The sequence below is a fragment of the Scyliorhinus torazame genome, chromosome 1 (assembly GCF_047496885.1).
Source record: "Scyliorhinus torazame isolate Kashiwa2021f chromosome 1, sScyTor2.1, whole genome shotgun sequence".
NCBI classification, from domain to species: domain Eukaryota; kingdom Metazoa; phylum Chordata; class Chondrichthyes; order Carcharhiniformes; family Scyliorhinidae; genus Scyliorhinus; species Scyliorhinus torazame.
This window is the reverse complement of record NC_092707.1, coordinates 37,924,064-37,942,662: the sequence shown is the minus strand read 5'-3', so window position 1 is coordinate 37,942,662 and position 18,599 is coordinate 37,924,064. Positions and strand designations below refer to the sequence as shown.

Sequence of the window (18,599 nt, the reverse complement as noted above, 5' to 3'; positions counted from 1 at the left end):
TCCCTCCACTTTCGGGATCAGTGCCCTGCCCAGAAGAAAAAAATCTATCCGGGAATAGGCCTTGTGTACGTGGGAGAAAAAAGAAAATTCTCTGGCCAAAGGCCTGGCAAATCTCCACTGATCGGGTCCATAAACCCCCTAAGCACCTTGGCCGCAGCCGACCTCTTTCCCCGTCCTGGATCTGGAGCGATCTAATGCTGGGTCCAGCACCGTGTTAAAATCCCCACCCATTATCAAGCTCCCTACCTCCAGGTCTGGAATATGCCCCAACATCCGTTTCATGAATCCAGCATCGTCCCAGTTTGGGGCATATACATTCACCAGTACCACCACCGTCCCCTGCAACCTACCACTCACCATCACGTATCGGCCTCCCTTGTCCGCTACTATGTTCTTGGCCTCAAACGACACCCGCTTTCCCACCAGTATTGCTGCCCCTCTATTCTTCGCATCCAGCCCCGAATGGAACACCTGTCCCACCCATCCCTTTCTTAACCTGACCTGATCTGCCACCTTCAGATGTGTCTCCTGAAGCATGACCATGTTTGCCTTCAGTTCCTTTAGGTGCGCGAACACTCGGACCCTCTTAACCGGCCCATTTAGGCGCCTCACATTCCACGTGATCAGCCGGATTGGGGTGTTGTCCCCGTCGCCCCCCGCCGACTAGCCATCTCCTATCTTAGGCCAGTCCCGTGCTCGCGCCTCCCGCACCCTCCAGTCCCCCAGGCGGGGAACCCCCGTCCCGACCATCTCTTCCATTTTCAGTTCCCCCTCGGACAGTGCAGTAGCAACCCTAAAATCCCCCCCCCGCCAGATCCACATCTAGCTCTTTTACTCCCCCCATATTACTTCCGTGAGTCAGCTGACAGGAAAGCCCGCGCTTTCCTGAACCAGCCCCGTCCCCTGTGGCGCAGCTCCTTTTGCGGCCATTATCCCAGTTCCCTCAACCCCGAGTCTCACCTCCCTCCAGCACCGACGCCCACATTCCCCATCACCATCATCTCGTCTACAGAAAAGAAAAAAGGAATTTTAGGAATTTTAACCAGAACTCTACCCACATCCCCATCCATCATCCCACCCATGAAGTATTCTTTACCCCTATTTACAACCCCATATACAACCACCATCTCCCCCCACAACCACATCCCCTCAGTTCGAGTCCAGTTTTTCCGTCTGAATAAAGGTTTCAAAATAATGGTGTCGGTCCTGATAAGTGACCCACAGTCGCGCAGGCTGCAGCATGCCGAACCTGACTTTTTTTTATGCAGCACCGCCTTGGCCCGGTTGAAGCCAGCTCTCTTCCTTGCCTCCTCCGCTCTCCCATCTACTGCTCCGCACCTTCTTGGCCCATCTCAGCACACTTTCTTTATCCGCGAAGCGATGGAACCGTGCCACTATCGCCCTTGGCGGCTCATCAGCCTTGGGTCTCCTCGCCAGGACCTGGTGAGCCCCATCTAACTCCAGGGGGGTCGGAGAGGCCTCCGCTCCCATCAGCGAATGGAGCATCGTACTCACATACGCCTCGGCATCAGCTCCCTCCACTCCTTCGGGAAGACCCAGAATCCGGAGGTTCTTCCTCCTCGACCTGTTCTCCAGGACCTCTATTCTCTCGGCCCACCTCCTGTGCACCGCCTCGTGCGCCTCCATTTTTACCGCCAGGCCCAGGATCTCGTCCTCGTTATCATTCATTTTATCTTTCACCTCACGAAGCTCCACCGCCTGGGCCTTCTGGGTCTCCTTCAGCCCCTCGATCGCCAACAGCATTGGCGCCAGCACCTCCTTTTTAAGCTCCTCCACACAGCGCTTAAGGAACTGCTGGTCCGGCCCCCATGCTGCTCGATCTCCGCCCTCCACCATCTTGCTTTTTCCCCCTCGTTTTTGCCGCTGCTCCAGAGCCTCTTTTCTCGCCGCTCCACCGCTGATCTCGGCCATATACCGTAAGGGGGGACCTTACTGCACCTTCCCACACGGGATCAAATCAAAAAAGTTCCGTTGGGGCTCCTCTGGAGAGCCCGAAAGTCCGTTGTTGCGGGAGCTGCCGAAACGTGCGGCTTAGCTCCACATCGCCGCAACTGGAAGTCGGGCTACAGTTCTTAATCTATATTAATGATTTGAATCTTGGAATCAAAAACAAAATTTCTAATTTTGCAGGCACTAAACTGGTGGATGGGTGGGTTGTGGGGGAGGTGGGTGCAGTGAAGGGGGGTGCAGTGGAGGGGTATCTGCAGCACATTATAAGATGAAAATACATGTGTGCAAAATGGAAATATAAATGCCAAATTAATTTCAACAAAAATGAAGGTTGGATATTGCAGCTTGCTGAGGGAACACTGGGGTTGAGGAGCAAAGGGACCTGAGGGTGCAAATACACAAAATCACTAAACGTTGCAGCACAAGTCTGTGAGGCCCCAAAGAAAGCAAACCAAATATTTAAGTTTATTTCTAGAAGTATAGAAATGAATTGTAGAGAAGTTACACTAAACTTCTGTCACAATTTGTTTCAACCACACTGTGTACAGTTCTGAGCACCATATGATAAAAAGAATATGGATACACTGAAAGGTGAATAAAATTACAATGATACTAGAAATTTAAGAAATATACTTATCAGCAAAGGCTGATTTTAGGATAAAAACAACAGCGGTAACGTAATAGTCTTCAAACTTTTCATAGAGCAGGCAGATTGTGTTTCCACTCGTCGGGAAAGAGCAAACCTGGAGGCCAGTATTGCACTAATAATAATCTTTATTGTCACAAATAGGCTTACATTAACACTGCAATGAAGTCACTGTAAAAAGCCGCTGGTCGCCACATTCCGGCGCCTGTTCGGGTAGACCGGGAGAATTCAGAATGTCCAAATTACCTAATAGCACGTCTTTTGGGACTTGTGGGACAAAACCGGAGCACCCGGAGGAAACCCACGCAGACACTGGGAGAACGTGCAGACTCCGCACAGACAGTGACCCAAGCCGGGAATCGAACCTGGGACCCTAGCACTGAAGCCATAGTGCTCACCACTCTGCTACCGTGCTGCCCACTGTTGTCACCAAGAAATCAAATAAGGAATTTGAGAAGCTTCATTCCCTGGAGAATGCGGAATTCTCTACTGTGAGGAATAGTTGAGACAAATCATAAAAACACATTTAAGGAGAGGCTAGGTTAGCGAGTAAGGAGTTTACTGCTAAAGTTTAAAAAATAGGAAGAGACTTTTGGGGCCAAATGGCCTGTTTTTGTGGTGTATATTTTGTAATACGGCTGCATATGGATTTCAGTTTTGCAGATTCCTATTTTACAATTTTTCTTAATCTAATTTCTTACAATAAGTTTCAATAGCCTTGTCTGACCTCTAATACTGAATATAATGTTTCAAGTATCATTGAACTTTAATTTCCAGTTACATCAAAAATAGCTAGAAGTAACAACTGCCGCCAAGGCAAAATTCCTTTTAAACAGGAATTCATACAGCCCAGGCTTTTTCTGATCCTTCAGCACTTCGGTGAACCAGGTTTCCATTCAGAAATTTTCTCCCAGATTTGCAGCCATTTAGTTGCAATATTGATTTCCTGCCATTAGATGTCTCGAGTACTTTGTAGGCAGAATGCACAATGCAATGGTAATTTTTGCAGCGGTTCAATTTTAGCTGGGAAGTAGAAGGGTATAAATATAAGGATTTCTTCAGAACTGTAACTTGTATTTACTCTGCTTTATAGGCCATTTGTGGAGACACGAGCTGCGGTGCATGGCTTGAACATGTACCAAGAGATTGGCTTTCAGAAGGACAGTCAGGACGAGTTCAAAGCGAGTCAGAGCATTCACATGGACTGCTACAGGTATGAGATTTGGGTTGATGCAGTTGTCTTTAATTGTACAAGGGAACTTAATTATAAACATAGTTCATGTTGGTGTCTTAAGACTGGATATATTTTCCTTTATTCTACATTTGAGAATGCTTAATCGCCACAGTGGTTGTTCCCAACATGGAAACTGTTCCTTTTGTCGGCATTGATATGTTTCATCATGAACTTTATAAATGCATTCCATTCTCTCAGTGATGACTGTTACAGGCATGATCTTGATTAAAGTACTATCCTGAGATTGAGGATAATGCTCCCTGCTGCCTTAGTTAACAAAACCCGGTCTCCTTCCATAATTACCAGAAATCTGGCTTTCAGTGAACTGCTCTAAACTTTCACAGACCTTACCAAGTCTACTCTGAAGGAAATGGATCCTGTTATTAGTCAAAGGGCTCATTTTGTATGAGTGGCTACTAAATAACTTTTAAAATATAGAGTTGATCTCAGAAATATAAACAGGAATTTTAAAAACATTTAGCAGGTCAGGTAGGATCTGTGGAGAGAAACAGAATTCACATTTTAGGCCAATGACTGCATTGATTGCTGATGTTGGCTAATAAACTTTGGGGGAAAATTGCTGTTGAAAACTCCACGTATGCTGAGATGTAATTAAGTGGGAACCACTCATCTTGTAAGGACACTGCATAGATGCTTGCGTTGCTTTTAGGAACCTTTGGTCCATATGTTCAGAATGAGACACACGGCAGCTTTTTCTATTTTTGCTAATGTATGTCTGAGGTCAACTTTTAAATTGAGTGCTCTTTTCACGCCAGGTGGGTGAAGCGAGATAGTTATCTCCCTGTGGGTAGTCAAAACTTGAAGGCTGCAGCTAAGGCCAAACTGGGATATGACCCAGTGGAGTTGGACCCCGAAGATATGTGTCGAATGGCCACTGAGGAACCACAGGTAACACCAGCAGATAGGTGGTACATGTTTGGATTGGATTTGGATTTGTTTTATTTTCATGTGTACTGAGGTACTGTGTACCAAGTATTGTTCTGCGTACAGTCCAGACAGATCATTCCATACATGAAAAAATCATTGGGCACATATAAATACACAATGTCAATACATAGACACAGGCATCGGGTGAAGCATACAGGGGTGCAGTACTACTCAGTCACGGTGGCACAGTGGTTAGCATTGTGGCTTCGCAGCACTCGGGTCCCAGACCTGATTCCCAGCTTGGGTCACTGTCTGTGCGGAGTCTGCACGTTCTCCCCGTGTCTGCGTGGGTTTCCTCCGGGTGCTCCGGTTTCCTCCCACAAGTCCCGAAAGATGTGCTGTTAGGTGAATTGGAATTTCTGAATTCTCCCTCTTGTGTACCCAACAGGTGCCACTGGATTGTGGCGACTAGGGGCTTTTCACTAACTTCATTGCAGTGTTAATGTAAGCCTACTTGTGATGATAAAGATTATTATTTTAAGAGAAGATGTTTGAAGAGATCAGATCAGATCAGTAGAGGGTTATTCAAGAGTCTGGTAACAACGGAGAAGAAGCTGTTTTTGAATCTGCTAGTGCGTGTTCCCATACTTAACTGGGGCTGGTTTAGCACAGTGGGCTAAATAGCTGGCTTGCAACACAGAACAATGCCAGCAGCGCGGGTTCAATTCCCGTACCAGCCTTCCCGAACAGGCACTGGAATGTCGCGACTAGGGGCTTTTCACAGTAACTTAATTGAAGCCTACTTGTGACAATAAGCAATTATTATCCAAGAGCCGGTGCAGACTCGATGGGCCGAATGGCCTCCTTCTGCACTGTAAATTCTATGAAATTATTATGAATGTATCTCCTGCCCAGTGGAAGAAGTTGAACGAGTGAATACCCTGAGTGGGAGGGGTCTTTGATTATGCTGCCCCTTTCTCAAGGCAGCGGGAGGTGTAGACCGAGTCAATGGATGGGAGGCGGGTTCACGTGATGGACTGGGCTGTGTCCATGACTCTAGTTTCTTACGGTCTTGGGCTGAGCAGTTGCCATACCAGGCTGTGATGCAGCCAGATAGGATGCTTTCTTTGATACATCTGTAAAAATTAGCGTAACAGACATCTACAGACACTGAAAGATGCCCTCGTACAAACGGGATATGGCGCTCGACTCATCGATCGACAGTTCCAACGCGCCACAGTAAAAAACCGCACCGACCTTTTCGGAAGACAAACACGAGACACAACCGACAGAGTACCCTTCGTCGTCCAGTACTTCCCCAGAGCGGAGAAACTACGACATCTTCGCAGCCTTCAATACGTCATCGATGAAGATGAACATCTTGCCAAGGTCATTCCCACCCCCCCACTACTTGCCTTCAAACAACCGCGCAACCTCAAACAAACCATTGTTTGCAGCAAACTGCCCTGCCTTCAGAACAGCGACCACGACACCACACAACCCTGCCATGGCAATCTCTGCAAGATAGCACGGTAGCATTGTGGATAGCACAATTGCTTCCCAGCTCCAGGGTTCCAGGTTCGATTCCGGCTTGGATCACTGTCTGTGCGGAGTCTGCACATCCTCCCCGTGTGTGCGTGGGTTTCCTCCGGGTGCTCCGGTTTCCTCCCACAGTCCAAAGATGTGCAGGTTAGGTGGATTGGCCATGATAAATTGCCCTTAGTGTCCAAAATTGCCCTTAGTGTTGGGTGGGGTTACTGGGTTATGGGGATAGGGTGGCGGTGTTGGCCTTGGGTAGGGTGCTCTTTCCAAGAGCTGGTGCAGACTCGATGGGCCGAATGGCCTTCTGCAGTGTAAATTCTATGATAATCTATGATGTGCCATATCATCGACATGGATACCACTATTACACGTGAGAACACCACCCACCAGTTACGCGGTACATACTCGTGCGACTTGGCCAACGTTGTCTACCTCATACGCTGCAGGAAAGGATGTCCCGAAGCGTGGTACATTGGTGAGACCATGCAGACGCTGCAACAACGAATGAACGGACATCGCACAACAATCATCAGGCAGGAATGTTCCCTTCCAGTCTGGGAACACTTCAGCAGTCAAGGGCATTCAGCCTTTGATCTCCGGGTAAGCGTTCTCCAAGGCGGCCTTCAGGACGCGCGACAACGCAGAATCGCCGAGCAGAAATTTATAGCCAAGTTCCGCACACATGAGTGCGGCCTCAACCAGGACCTGGGATTCATGTCGCATTACATTCACCCCCCACCATCTGCCCTGGGCTTGCGAAATCCTACCAACTGCCTGGCTTGAGACAATTCACACCTCTTTAACCTGGGGTTACCCTTATCTCTGGATATGTAAACACTTGATTACCTGCAAATGCTCGCATTCTAAGCATTGCCTTGCATCTTTGAATTTGTCTATCTATATGTTTCTGGAACATACCTCTTCATTCACCTGAGGAAGGAGCAGTGCTCTGAAAGCTAGTGTTTGAAACAAACCTGTTGGAGTTTAACCTGGTGTTGTAAGACTTCTTACTGTGCTCACCCCAGTCCAACGCCGGCATCTCCACATCTCTAAAAATTGTTAAGCGTCAATGCTGAATTTCTTTAGTTTCCTGAGGAAGTATGGGCGCTGTTGTGCTTTCCATGTTCAGAGAAGATGAAATAACGGGCTGTTTTACAATAATTTATAGAAAAGTGCTGAAAGATGACGAGTAGAACTTGGAGTATTAGAAAAAAGAACAAGGGTATCTCAAAGTATATATCAACCAAGTTATATTGGTTGAAACAGGTGGGATGGAAAGATGTACTTTCTGGTAGGAAATATGGTACAAAATGATCTGGTTGATGTGGAGACAATAACCGCATCATTGAGAATGGCGACATTGCTTCTTCAAAGAAAATTGAACGTCAGCAGTAATGTGGTGGGGGGGGGGGGAGGGAGAGAGAGGGAGGAAAGGGGGGGGAAGGGAGAGGGAGGAAGGGGGGGGGGAGGAAAGGGGTGGGAGGAAAATGTGAGGCATGGTAGTGTAAGACAAGGACAGGGAACTTCGTACACGGGTAATTAGGAAATATGGCGGGGGTAGTAGGGGACGCTTTTATGTTTTTACATGTGTTGGCCCGCGCATTTGTTTAAGGAATGTTAAAGTGTTAAACTGAAAATTACAAATGCTTCTATAAAATATTTTCTAAAAACAAAAGAGAATGGCGACATTGGAAATGAGTTGATGCATTTTACTCGAGGTAAAATAACCGTTCAGAACCCTGATGTAGAAAAGTGTAGGTGTGGACAAATTTAAGGAACTGGTCCGAATGAATTGTTACAGAAAGGGTGGGAAAGAAGATAATCCAGGTATTTGAGAGCCTGGACTTGTATAGGGACCCGGGTTCAATTCCCTGCTTGGGTCACTGTCTTTGCTAAGTCTGTACATTTTCCCCGTGTCTGTTTACTTCGGGCACTCTGGTTTCCTCCCACAAGTCCCGAAACACGTGCTTGTTAGGTGAATTGGGCATTCTTTTTTTAAATATAAATTTAGAGTACCCAATAATTTTTTTTTACAATTAAGGGGCAATTTAGCATGGCCAATCCACCTACCCTGCGCATCTTTGGGTTATGGGGTTGAATCCATGCAGAATATGCAAACTCCACACAGACAGTGACCCAGGGCCAGGATTCGACCCTGGGTCCTCAGCGCCGTAGTCCCAGTGCTAACCACTGCGCCGCGTGCCACTTGTGAATTGGACATTCTGAATTCTCCCTCTGTGTACCCGAACAGGCCCCAGAGTGTGGCGACTAGGGGCTTTTCACTAACTTCATTGCAGTGTTAATGTAAACCTACTTGTGACAATAGTAAAGATTATTATTATTATTAAATGTCTGTGGAAAATCTTCAGCCAGAGATGGGAGGAGAATGAAGTTGGTGATGGTAAGAGATAGAAATGGAATGTCAAAAGGTGACCAGCAGAACTACGTCTCCAGGGTTGAGTGGAAATGGAGGGTACATTAACTAAATTCACGAGGAAGTTGAGATGAATGTATTTCTGATTTTAAAAAACGGGTTAAAGGGATATGGGCAACAGGTGGGAATGTGGATTTGAGACCAGGAAGAGGTCAGCCATAATCTTTTTTGGGGGGGTTTTGAACAAAGTATATTTACTGTTATGTACACAGGATATGAGACATATATATATATATATATATTTATACACACATATAGAAGAGAAGGGCACACCCAAACATACCAAAGAAAAGAAAATAGTAAATAATAAAAAAAAAATAAAATGGAATAACTGGTAGGGTATTGTGCACCAACTCAACAGCAGCAACTCTGTACACCTGGCAAAATTATTTACAACACGTTAGTGGCCGACTGTTGGTGGGGGGGCGGGCGGGGGTGGGGTGGAGACTGGGGAGGTAAATATACATTTGGGTGCCGGAGAAACAATTACAGTGGGCAATACTCGAATGGGTTTGATGTTGGTGTTGTCGCTTGCTTCTCCCGGACGGATCTCGCGCTCATCTCCGCTTCTGCCGTTCCTCTCGTCTTTATTCCCCTCGTTCCCTGCTCCTGGAGATGCCATGTTCGTTATTGTATCCCGTGCCTTCCTTCTGGCTCTCATTCCACCCCCCCCCCCCCCCCCCCCCCCAGTTCTTCTCTCTTGTTCCCTGTCTCTCTCTCTTTCCAAATTGCTGCCGTAGTTCGTTCCAGGATTGGAGGGTGGCTATCACCACTGGGCTGCTGGAGTGTTTTTTGGGTGGGGATGGGAGTGCTGCCGTGGCGAGGGCCCGGAGGGAGGTCCCCGTGCAGGAGGCCTCTTCCGCGCGCACCCACTTGGCTTCTGGCTCCTTGATCCATCCCCTTATTCGCTCGGCCGTCGCTGCCCAGTGGTAGAATTGTAGGTTTGGGAGGGCTAGCCCTCCCCTGGATTTTGTTTTTTGTAGGACCTTCTTTGGGATCCTAGCATTCTCCCCCCCCCCCCCCCCCCCCCCTATACGAATGCCATGATTAGTTTGTCCAGCGCTTTGAAAAAGGCCTTGGGGATGTAGATCAGAAGGGATCTAAGTAGGAAGAGGTACCTGGGCAGTACGTTCATTTTGATCGTCTGGATTCTCCCCTCGAGGGAGAGTGGGAGTGTGTTCCATCTTTGCAGGTCCTTTTTTACTTCCTCCGTCAGACTGGTGAGTTTCCATTTGTGGATCACTTTCCAGTCATAGGCTATTTGGATCCCCAGGTAGCGGAATTTGTGTTGGGCTTGCTTAAACGGCAGTCCTGTTAGTGCTGCCCCCCCTACTTGTGGGTGTACTGGGAAGATCTCGCTTTTGCTCCTGTTGAGTTTATAGCCCGAGAAGGCGCCAAACTCTTTCAGGAGTGCGATGATTCCGTCCATCCTGCTTTGTGGGTCCGAAATGCAGAGGAGCAGGTCATCTGCATAGAGTGAGAGTCTGTGCTCTGCCTCCCCTTCGGATCCCCCTCCAGCTTTTTGCTGCTCTTAGCGCGATTGCTAGTGGTTTGATCGCTAGACGAACAGCAGCGGGGACAGTGGGCATCCTTGTCTGGTGCCCCTGTGCAGCTGGAAGTATCAGGAGTTGGTATTGTTGGTCCGTATGCTCGCCATGGGAGCGTTGTATAGGAGCTATGCCCAGGAGGTGAACCCTGTTCCAAACCTGAACCGCTCCAGTACCTCAATGAGGTATTTCCATTCGACTCTGTCGAAGGCCTTTTCTGCGTCTCGGGAGACGATCACCTCTGGTGTTCTCTCCCCGGAGGGGGTCATTATCACGTTCAGCAGGGGCCTGATGTTCGAGGTAAGCTGTCTACCTTTGACAAAGCCTGTCCAGTCCTCAGCGACCACCTCCGGTACACCGTCTTCTAGCCTTTTGGAAAGGATTTTGGCATCCGCGTTCAGCAGTGAGATGGGTCTGTATGACCCACATTCCATTGGGTCTTTGTCTTTCTTAGGTATCAGCGAGATTGAGGCCTGTGCTAGCGTGGGTGGCAGTGTGCCCCCAGCTAATGAGTCTGTGAACATTTCCTGCAGTGCTGTTGCAAATTTTTTGTAGAAGTCCGCCGGGAACCCGTTGGGTCCCGGCACCTTCCCCACCTGCATGGAGCTAATGCTGTCCATGATCTCTCCCAGTGCTAGCGGTGCTTCCAAGCCCCGCTTTTTGCCCTCCCCCACAACTGGAATGTCCAGTCAATCAAGGAACCGTTTCAACCCGGACTGCCCCATTGGGGGCTCTGAGGTGTACAGCCCTTGATAGAAGGCCTTGAAGGTTTTGTTGATCTTTTCTGGTTCCGTTTCTAACGTGCCTCAGGTATCCCTGATTTGTGCAATTTCTCTGCTTTCTCAGCTGGTGTGCCAACAGGCGGCTGGCTTTGTCTCCGTGTTCGTATAGGGTCCCACGTGCCTGGCGGAGTTGGTGCACTGCTTTCCTGGTGGAGAGCAGGTCAAAGTTCCTTTGTAGCTCTTTCCTCTCCGCCAGGAGCTCTACGGTCGGGGCCTCTGAGTATTTACGGCCTACCTCCAGTATGAAGTCGACCAGCTGCTGCCTAGCCACCCTTTCCTCCCTATCTCTTCGCACTTTGAAAGCGATGATTTCCCCTCTTAGTACGGCCTTTAGCGCTACCCAGAACATGGAGGGTGAGACCTCCCCGTTCTGGTTGTTCTCTTGTGTACTCTGCTATGGCCCGTGATAACCTTTCTTTGAAGGCCTTGTCAGCTAGTAGAGCAACGTCCAACCTCCATGCATACGGCATGCTTGCCTTCATTGGCCGGGGCATTGAGTATAAGAATTGGCAAGTCATGTTGCAGCTGTATAGAACCTTAGTTAGGCCACACTTGGAGTATAGTGTTCAATTCTGGTCGCCACACTACCAGAAGGATGTGGAGGCTTTAGAGAGGGTGCAGAAGAGATTTACCAGAATGTTGCCTGGTATGGAGGGCATAAGCTATGAGGAGCGATTGAATAAACTCGGTTTGTTCTCACTGGAACGAAGGAGGTTGAGGGGCGACCTGATAGAGGTATACAAAATTATGAGGGGCATAGACAGAGTGGATAGTCAGAGGCTTTTCCCCAGGGTAGAGGGGTCAATTACTAGGGGGCATAGGTTTAAGGTGAGAGGGGCAAAGTTTAGAGTAGATGTACGAGGCAAGTTTTTTACGCAGAGGATAGTGGGTGCCTGGAACTCACTACCGGAGGAGGTAGTGGAGGCAGGGACGATAGGGACATTTAAGGGGCATCTTGACAAATATATGAATAGGATGGGAATAGAAGGATACGGACCCAGGAAGTGTAGAAGATTGTAGCTTAGTCGGGCAGTATGGTCGGCACGGGCTTGGAGGGCCGAAGGGCCTGTTCCTGTGCTGTACATTTCTTTGTTCTTTGTTCTTTGTTCATGTGGGGCGTTGGGCCCTGCCTGTCTCCAGCCTCACGTCCATGTAGTGCGGAGCGTGGTCTGATATCACAATTGCGGAGTATTCCACTTTGTCTACCCTACCCCCCCCTCTCTCTCTCTCTCTCTCTCTCTCGATGCTTCGCTATGTCACGGATTTCTGCCATGGTCTTCTTGATGAAGCTCGTGTCGTCCCAGTTGGGCGCGTACACGTTAACTAGTACTACCGGTGCCCCATCCAGGGCCCCGCTGACCATGACGTACCCCCCCCCCCCATAACCGCCTTTTGTCGCCCGAAACAGCGTCCTCTTGCCGATCAGTATCGCCACCCCCCCGGCCCTTGACCCATAGCAGGAATGGTAGGTTTGTCCCACCCAGCCCTTTCTTACCCGCAGTCAGTCCTGCTCTCTCAGGTGTGTCTCTTGGAGGAAGACTATGTCGGCCTTCATATTTCTTAGGTGGGTGAGGACTCTGGATCTCTTCACTGGGCCGTTGAGTCCCCTTACGTTCCAGGTGACTATCCTGGTGGGGGGCTTCTGCCCCCTCGTTCCTGTGGGATTAACCATACTTACCTGGTGGACGCGCCCCTGCTCTTTCCTTTGTTAGGGGGCCGTCCAGGATGGCCGCTGTCACTGCTCTCTCCATGCGGTCAGGTCACTGCGCTCCAGGGTTTCCCTTTGTCCCGGGGGCACCCGACATGGTCGCCCAGTGTGCGTCCGCCACATGGGTAGTCCCCTGCGCTCTGGGGTCTCCCTTCGCCCAGACCGTACTGGGTGGGTGTGCGTTGTTGCCCCTTGCCAGGGGCCCCTCATTTCTACCCTCGCTGCTGGTTTTCCAGCCTGTGTTCCTCGACAAACTTGTTTGCTTCGGCGGGGGCTGTAAAGAAGTATTCTCTTTCTTGGTATGTGACCCAGAGTTTCGCTGGGTACAGCATACCAAAACGTACGTTGCTCTTGTGAAGAGCTGCTTTCGCTCTATTGAACTCGGCCCGTCTCCTGGCTATGTCTGCCCCAACGTCCTCGTAAATTCTAATGGAGTGTCCTTCCCATTTGCAGGTTCTGTTTTTCCTGGCCCAGTGCAGGATTGTTTCCCTATCTTGGTAACGGTGCAGTTTAGCTATTAACTGCTCTCGGGTGTTCCCCTGCTTTGGGCTTCGGGCGCAGCGACCGGTGTGCTCTGTCCATTTCTGGTGGGCTGGGAAAGGTTTTCTTCCCCACTAAGTTGCCCAGCATCTCGACCACGTATGTCGTGGGGTTTCTACACTCGCTCCCGTCTGGTAGGCCCACTATCCTGATATTTTGCCTTCTTGAGCGGTTTTCCTGGTTGTCCACTCTGCCCGACAGGCTCCCTTGTGTTGTGCCCAGTCTCGCCACCTCCCTCTCCAGGGATCCGGTCGCTCATGTCAGTCGCTGCTTTCTCCAGCTCCTTAATGGTCGCCTCTTGGGCTTCCAGCTTCTCCCCTTGGGCCTCCAGTTTCTCCTCTGCTCTGCCTAGGGCATGCTGCACCTCCGTCAGGGCCTTAGCCATTGCTGCCTGCACTGCGGCCTCCATGTCTGCCCTAGCCTCTGTCTTGTTTACCTGCTGCTGTTCCCTCAGCGCCTCAGCAAATGCTTGTCCAGTTCCAGTTCCCCCCTGGCCCCGGGGGAGAATGCACCTGTCTGCCCAGCTCTTTTTGATGCGGCGATACTTCTGTCCCGCCGCTTGGTGCACTGCTTAGATCGTCTGAACTGGCTCGCCCATTGCCCCGTCTGCTTTGGTGCCCCTTCTTCCTCTGCTTTGGCTCCCTTCTGGCAATTTTTTTTTTTCCCCCTTCCCTTTCTTATTTTTTCCTTTTCCCCCCTTTCTTTCCCCCCCCCTCTGTTTTGTTTGTTTGTTTCTTCCCTTTTTCTTTACCCCTCCCTTCTCTCCTTTACAACTTTATTTTTCCTCTTTTATAAAATTCTTTTCAGGAGAACTTGTTTTAGGTGAGAAAAAAAAAGTGCAGAAATATATATTTTTTTTCCCCCTGCCTCTTTGTTTTTGTAAAAGTTCTTTTTTCCTTTCTTTTCCCTCACTCACCCAGGGTCGAGAGAGAGAGAGGGGCTTCTGGTTGCGTCCCTCTTTGTTCCTGCCTCGTGGTGGTCCCCGCTGCTTGGTCCGGGCCGCTGCTCGTCGCACCCCGCGCTCTCCTGCTTGGGGGGGGGGGGTGTCATCAGTCACTCCTCCGTTCCTTCCTCCCTGCCGGTTCAGCTCCCGCTTGTCCTGCCCTGCGCTCTGCTGCCATGGGGAGGTGGGGATGCCGCTGGATCGCTCTGCTCCCGAGGGCCCAGTTCTCCTGCTCCCGAAAAAGCCCCGACTTGGTGGACCTGCGGGAGCATTTTTTTGCATGGTGGAGTGTACTCGATGGGCTGAATTGCCTAGTTCAGCTTCTGATTCCTATGTTCCTATGAATCCAGAAGCAACACCAGCACAGTTATCAATATAACTACCTAAGGTGGCTAAGTAGTGTTGGAGCATAATGGACAGTATTCAGGGTCACTGGGCTTATAGATGCACTTCTTTTGTTAAGTGAGCAGCCTCAAAAGGCTGAATGAGCTACGTCTCCTATTTCTTATGTTCTTAAATTCCATCAACGGAGGATGATGTGGGTGGCAACAATTCCAATTGAGGAAGTGAAACATGGAACCATTCTTGTGAGGACTGGGGATTAGAGTACTACTTCACAAATCCATTTCCAACTGGACCAATGCAAATATTTCTGAATTATTACTAGCAAAGGAGTACACACAAATGTTTCCATTATAAATGCTTTAAATTGTATTTTAACTGAAACGTAGAAATTAATACGGTTAAAATCATTTGTATTGTTTAATTTACAAGTAAAAGTTTTTAAGATCATCAAGACCTCTGACCAAACAGCAGTGGGAGTATACATTCTTAGAGTATTGATGGATTTTTATTTTCTGTTGCAGACCTTGGCCACATATTCAGTCTCTGATGCTGTGGCTACCTATTACATGTACATGAAGTACGTGCACCCCTTCATTTTTGCTTTGTGTACGATCATCCCTATGGAGCCTGATGAGGTATGTTTATAACACAGATTTTTCTTAGATTAGTTCTCGGTTTGGAGATGCCAGCAATTACACGTTTATTGCCCATTCTTCTAGCCTTGAGAGGTGTTTGTGTCTTTCATAGAATTGACAGTGCAGAAGGAGGCTATTCAGCCCATAGAGTCTGCACCGGCCCCCGGAAAGAGCACCCCACACACGCCCAGGCCTCCACCCTATCCCAGTAACCCCATCTAACCTTTTTGACACTGAGCTCAATTTAGCAAGACCAATCCACCTAACCTGCACATCTTTGGATTGTGGGAGGAAACCAGAGCACCCGGAGGAAACCCACGCAGACACGGAGAATGTGCAGACTCCACACTGACAATCACCCGAGGCCGGAATTCAACCAGGGTCCCTGGAGCTGTGAGGCAGCAGTGCTAACCACTGTGCCACCGTGCTGCCCATATTCTTGAATTGCTGCTATGACAGAGCTCCTACAATGATTTTTAGTGGAGATATCCTGCAACAAAGAAAAGGTAGCACCAGATCAGTGTCAGAAAGACACTTGTGGTAATGATTTTCCCATGACATTGATGTTCTTGTTCTTTCTGGTGGATGGAGAGGCAGAGCAAAAAATGTGTTCAAATGATCTTTGCGAGTTGCTGCATGGTATCCAATACATACTAATACTACGGTACATGGGCATGCATGGCAGGCATTTGCATCACCATTCAAGTGCATTGCTCTGCCATTGATCATATGATGTAGTTGCATGCTGGAAATGGTTAGGTTGAGGAGCTCCAACAGTGATGGAGCTTTGAAGAAGAATGACCAACTCCTGTTTCATATGAGATAATACTAAGACTGACAAGCAAGTCTTATTTCTCCTGTAATATTATACCTTTTCTAAAAGAAAGGGTTAAATAATGAATGGTTCTCGGGATAACTAAAAATAGTACACATGTGAGGCGGTGCCTTAGTTCAGTAAGTTGTCAGCCGGCATGTCAGATTATTCCCTTACCTTCTCAAGTGGTCCAATCACAGAGCATCACATCCGAAGTTCATAAAGCAGTCATATTCAAGTTGTTTTATCAAAAACATTCCTCTATCATAAGGTCAAGAATGGGACTCCTCTCTGATTCCATGTCTGCTACAGTAAATGGAAGTTATACATCGCCAAAAGAGGAAAACAACAAATTTGGAGGGCAATTTACGTCATCCAGGACTGCTCTTGGTTAGATATCAACTCTGTAGGTTTCCCCTATATGTTTACTTAGCCAGGATTGGTTTAGGTTCCTGAGAGATTTAAGATTTGAGCGGAAGAATTTATACTTAAAAAAGCAAGGGAAGTACATGTTTGAGCCAAAAACAGATCAGTTTTGCATGTATTTCAAATTCAGTTGCCAGTAATTTGCAAGTTTTGTTGACGTGCATATTCACAAAACTAGTGACAGATGGAGTTTAGTGTGGGAAAGTTAGGTCATCCATTTGAGCTCTGAGAAAGATAGATTGGAATATTTTCTGAAAGGTGAAAGGTTATGAATTGTGGAGGAGCAGAGATTTGGGTGTCAACATAAGCAAGTGACTAAAAGATGACTTTTGAGATATGGATGTTTTAAAAATATTTTTTGTGGTGTGTGTGTGTGTGTGTGTGTGTGTGTGTGTGTGTGTGTGTGTGTGTGTGTGTGTGTGTGTGTGTGTGTGTGTGTGTGTGTGTGTGTGTGTGTGTGTGTGTGTGTGTGTGTGTGTGTGTGTGTGTGTGTGTGTGTGTGTGTGTGTGTGTGTGTGTGTGTGTGTGTGTGTGTGTGTGTGATGTTTTTTAATAAGAGGCCATGGTGAAGTGGATATATAAGTAAAAGATTAAAACTTTTCATTAGGAGAATGATAAGGACGTGGCTTTTTAGTTGTTAAATTTCAAAGCGGCGTGTGGGACTTTTACAACCTACAAAAGTTTAATAAGTAACTGTGGGGACGTTATTAAATGTAATTTCACCCGAAAGAGGAGGTAATAGGAAACCCTGTGTGTGTCGTGGTTGAGACGTGGAGGATGTGTGTGGTGTGTGTCCAATAGTTTCAAAGTAACAGAAGTGAACACTTCAAATGTCTGGAATGTAACACTCCTGGTGTAGCAACCCAACCAACACAATGGCCCAGGAGACAATCGGTCTGTTCCAGCCAACTTCAAACAAAGATACCTTTCACAGATCCTAATTTCCAGTAATAGTGTTAATGGCCTAAGCATTAACTGTTCTTGCGCAATGGTTTCAATAAGAGAGACTTGTTTTAAAACCTAAAACTGGTGTCCCCAAGAATAAAAGGAATCCTGACTCAAATTAAACACCACTTAGGGTGGCACAGTGGTTAGCACTGCAGCCTACGGCGCTGAGGACCCGCGTTCGAATCCCGCCCCTGGGTCACTGTCCATGTGGAGTTTCCACATTCTCCCTGTGTCTGCGTGGGTTTCACCTCCACAACCCAAAGATGTGCATTGTGCATTAGGTAGATTGGCCACACTAAATTGCCCCTTAATTGGAAAAAAAAATTATGGCTACTCTAAATTTATAAAAAGAAATTCAACACCACTTGCAGCCATGGCAATAAATGTCCTTGGTCCCAGATTGAGGAGTAGTGGTGGGGGGTATGTCACATGACCCAAGCTGCACTGGAATTTTGTCTTGTGGAACTGAACTCGAGCAGTTATTGTTTTGGCCCCAACTATCAAGCCAGTGCCAGCAGAAAGAACTCTGGCCCACATCAAAACTGCTAACTACAGGAACCAGTCGTAAAAGGCCACTGTTCCCACGCCGGCGTCAGGACATAGCCTGAAAATCGGAAAATCCAGCCCCTGGTATGATGCTCTTTTTCTTTTTAATAAAGGTTCTTTTAAAAAAAAAAAAAAAAAAAATTGAGTATCCAATACATTTTTTCCAATTAAGGGGTAATTTAGCTTGGCCAATCCACCTAATCTGCACAACTTTGGATTGTGGGGATGAAACCCACTCAGACACTGGGAGAATGTGTAAACCCAAATGGGTAGTGACCCGGGGCCAGGATCGAAACTGGGTCCTCAACGTTGCAGGCAACAGTGCTAATCACTATGCCACCCAGGCTGAGGAGTACTCTTAATAGGGGAACTTGCCGAAACTCCTTCGGTACCTTCCAACCCACCCCTTGGCACGAAGATGGACAAGGGCAGCAACATCACTTGCAAGTTCCCCTCCAATCCACTGACTTGGAACTATTTTGTCGCCATCACCTTCCCGAGGGAAATTCAGGAAGGGCTACAACTGCTGACCTAGCCTACACACTGAAATTTTTTAAAGTTGTTAATAATAAAGGGATTTGATAGGGTAATAAAGTAGGCTTCAATTAAGTTACTGTGAAAAACCCCTAGTCGCCACATTCCGGCACCTG

General features: G+C 48.0%; 1 protein-coding gene across 1 annotated transcript in view; it reads left to right on the top strand.

The window, feature by feature from the left end:
• pole (polymerase (DNA directed), epsilon) overlaps positions 1-18,599 on the top strand; it is a 204,791-nt gene that overhangs the window by 28,710 nt on the left and 157,482 nt on the right. Inside the window, exons 12-14 of the mRNA XM_072487322.1 lie at positions 3,711-3,830; positions 4,628-4,760; positions 15,102-15,215. Coding sequence (XP_072343423.1) covers positions 3,711-3,830; positions 4,628-4,760; positions 15,102-15,215 — 367 coding nt within the window. The remainder of the gene's footprint in view (positions 1-3,710; positions 3,831-4,627; positions 4,761-15,101; positions 15,216-18,599) is intronic.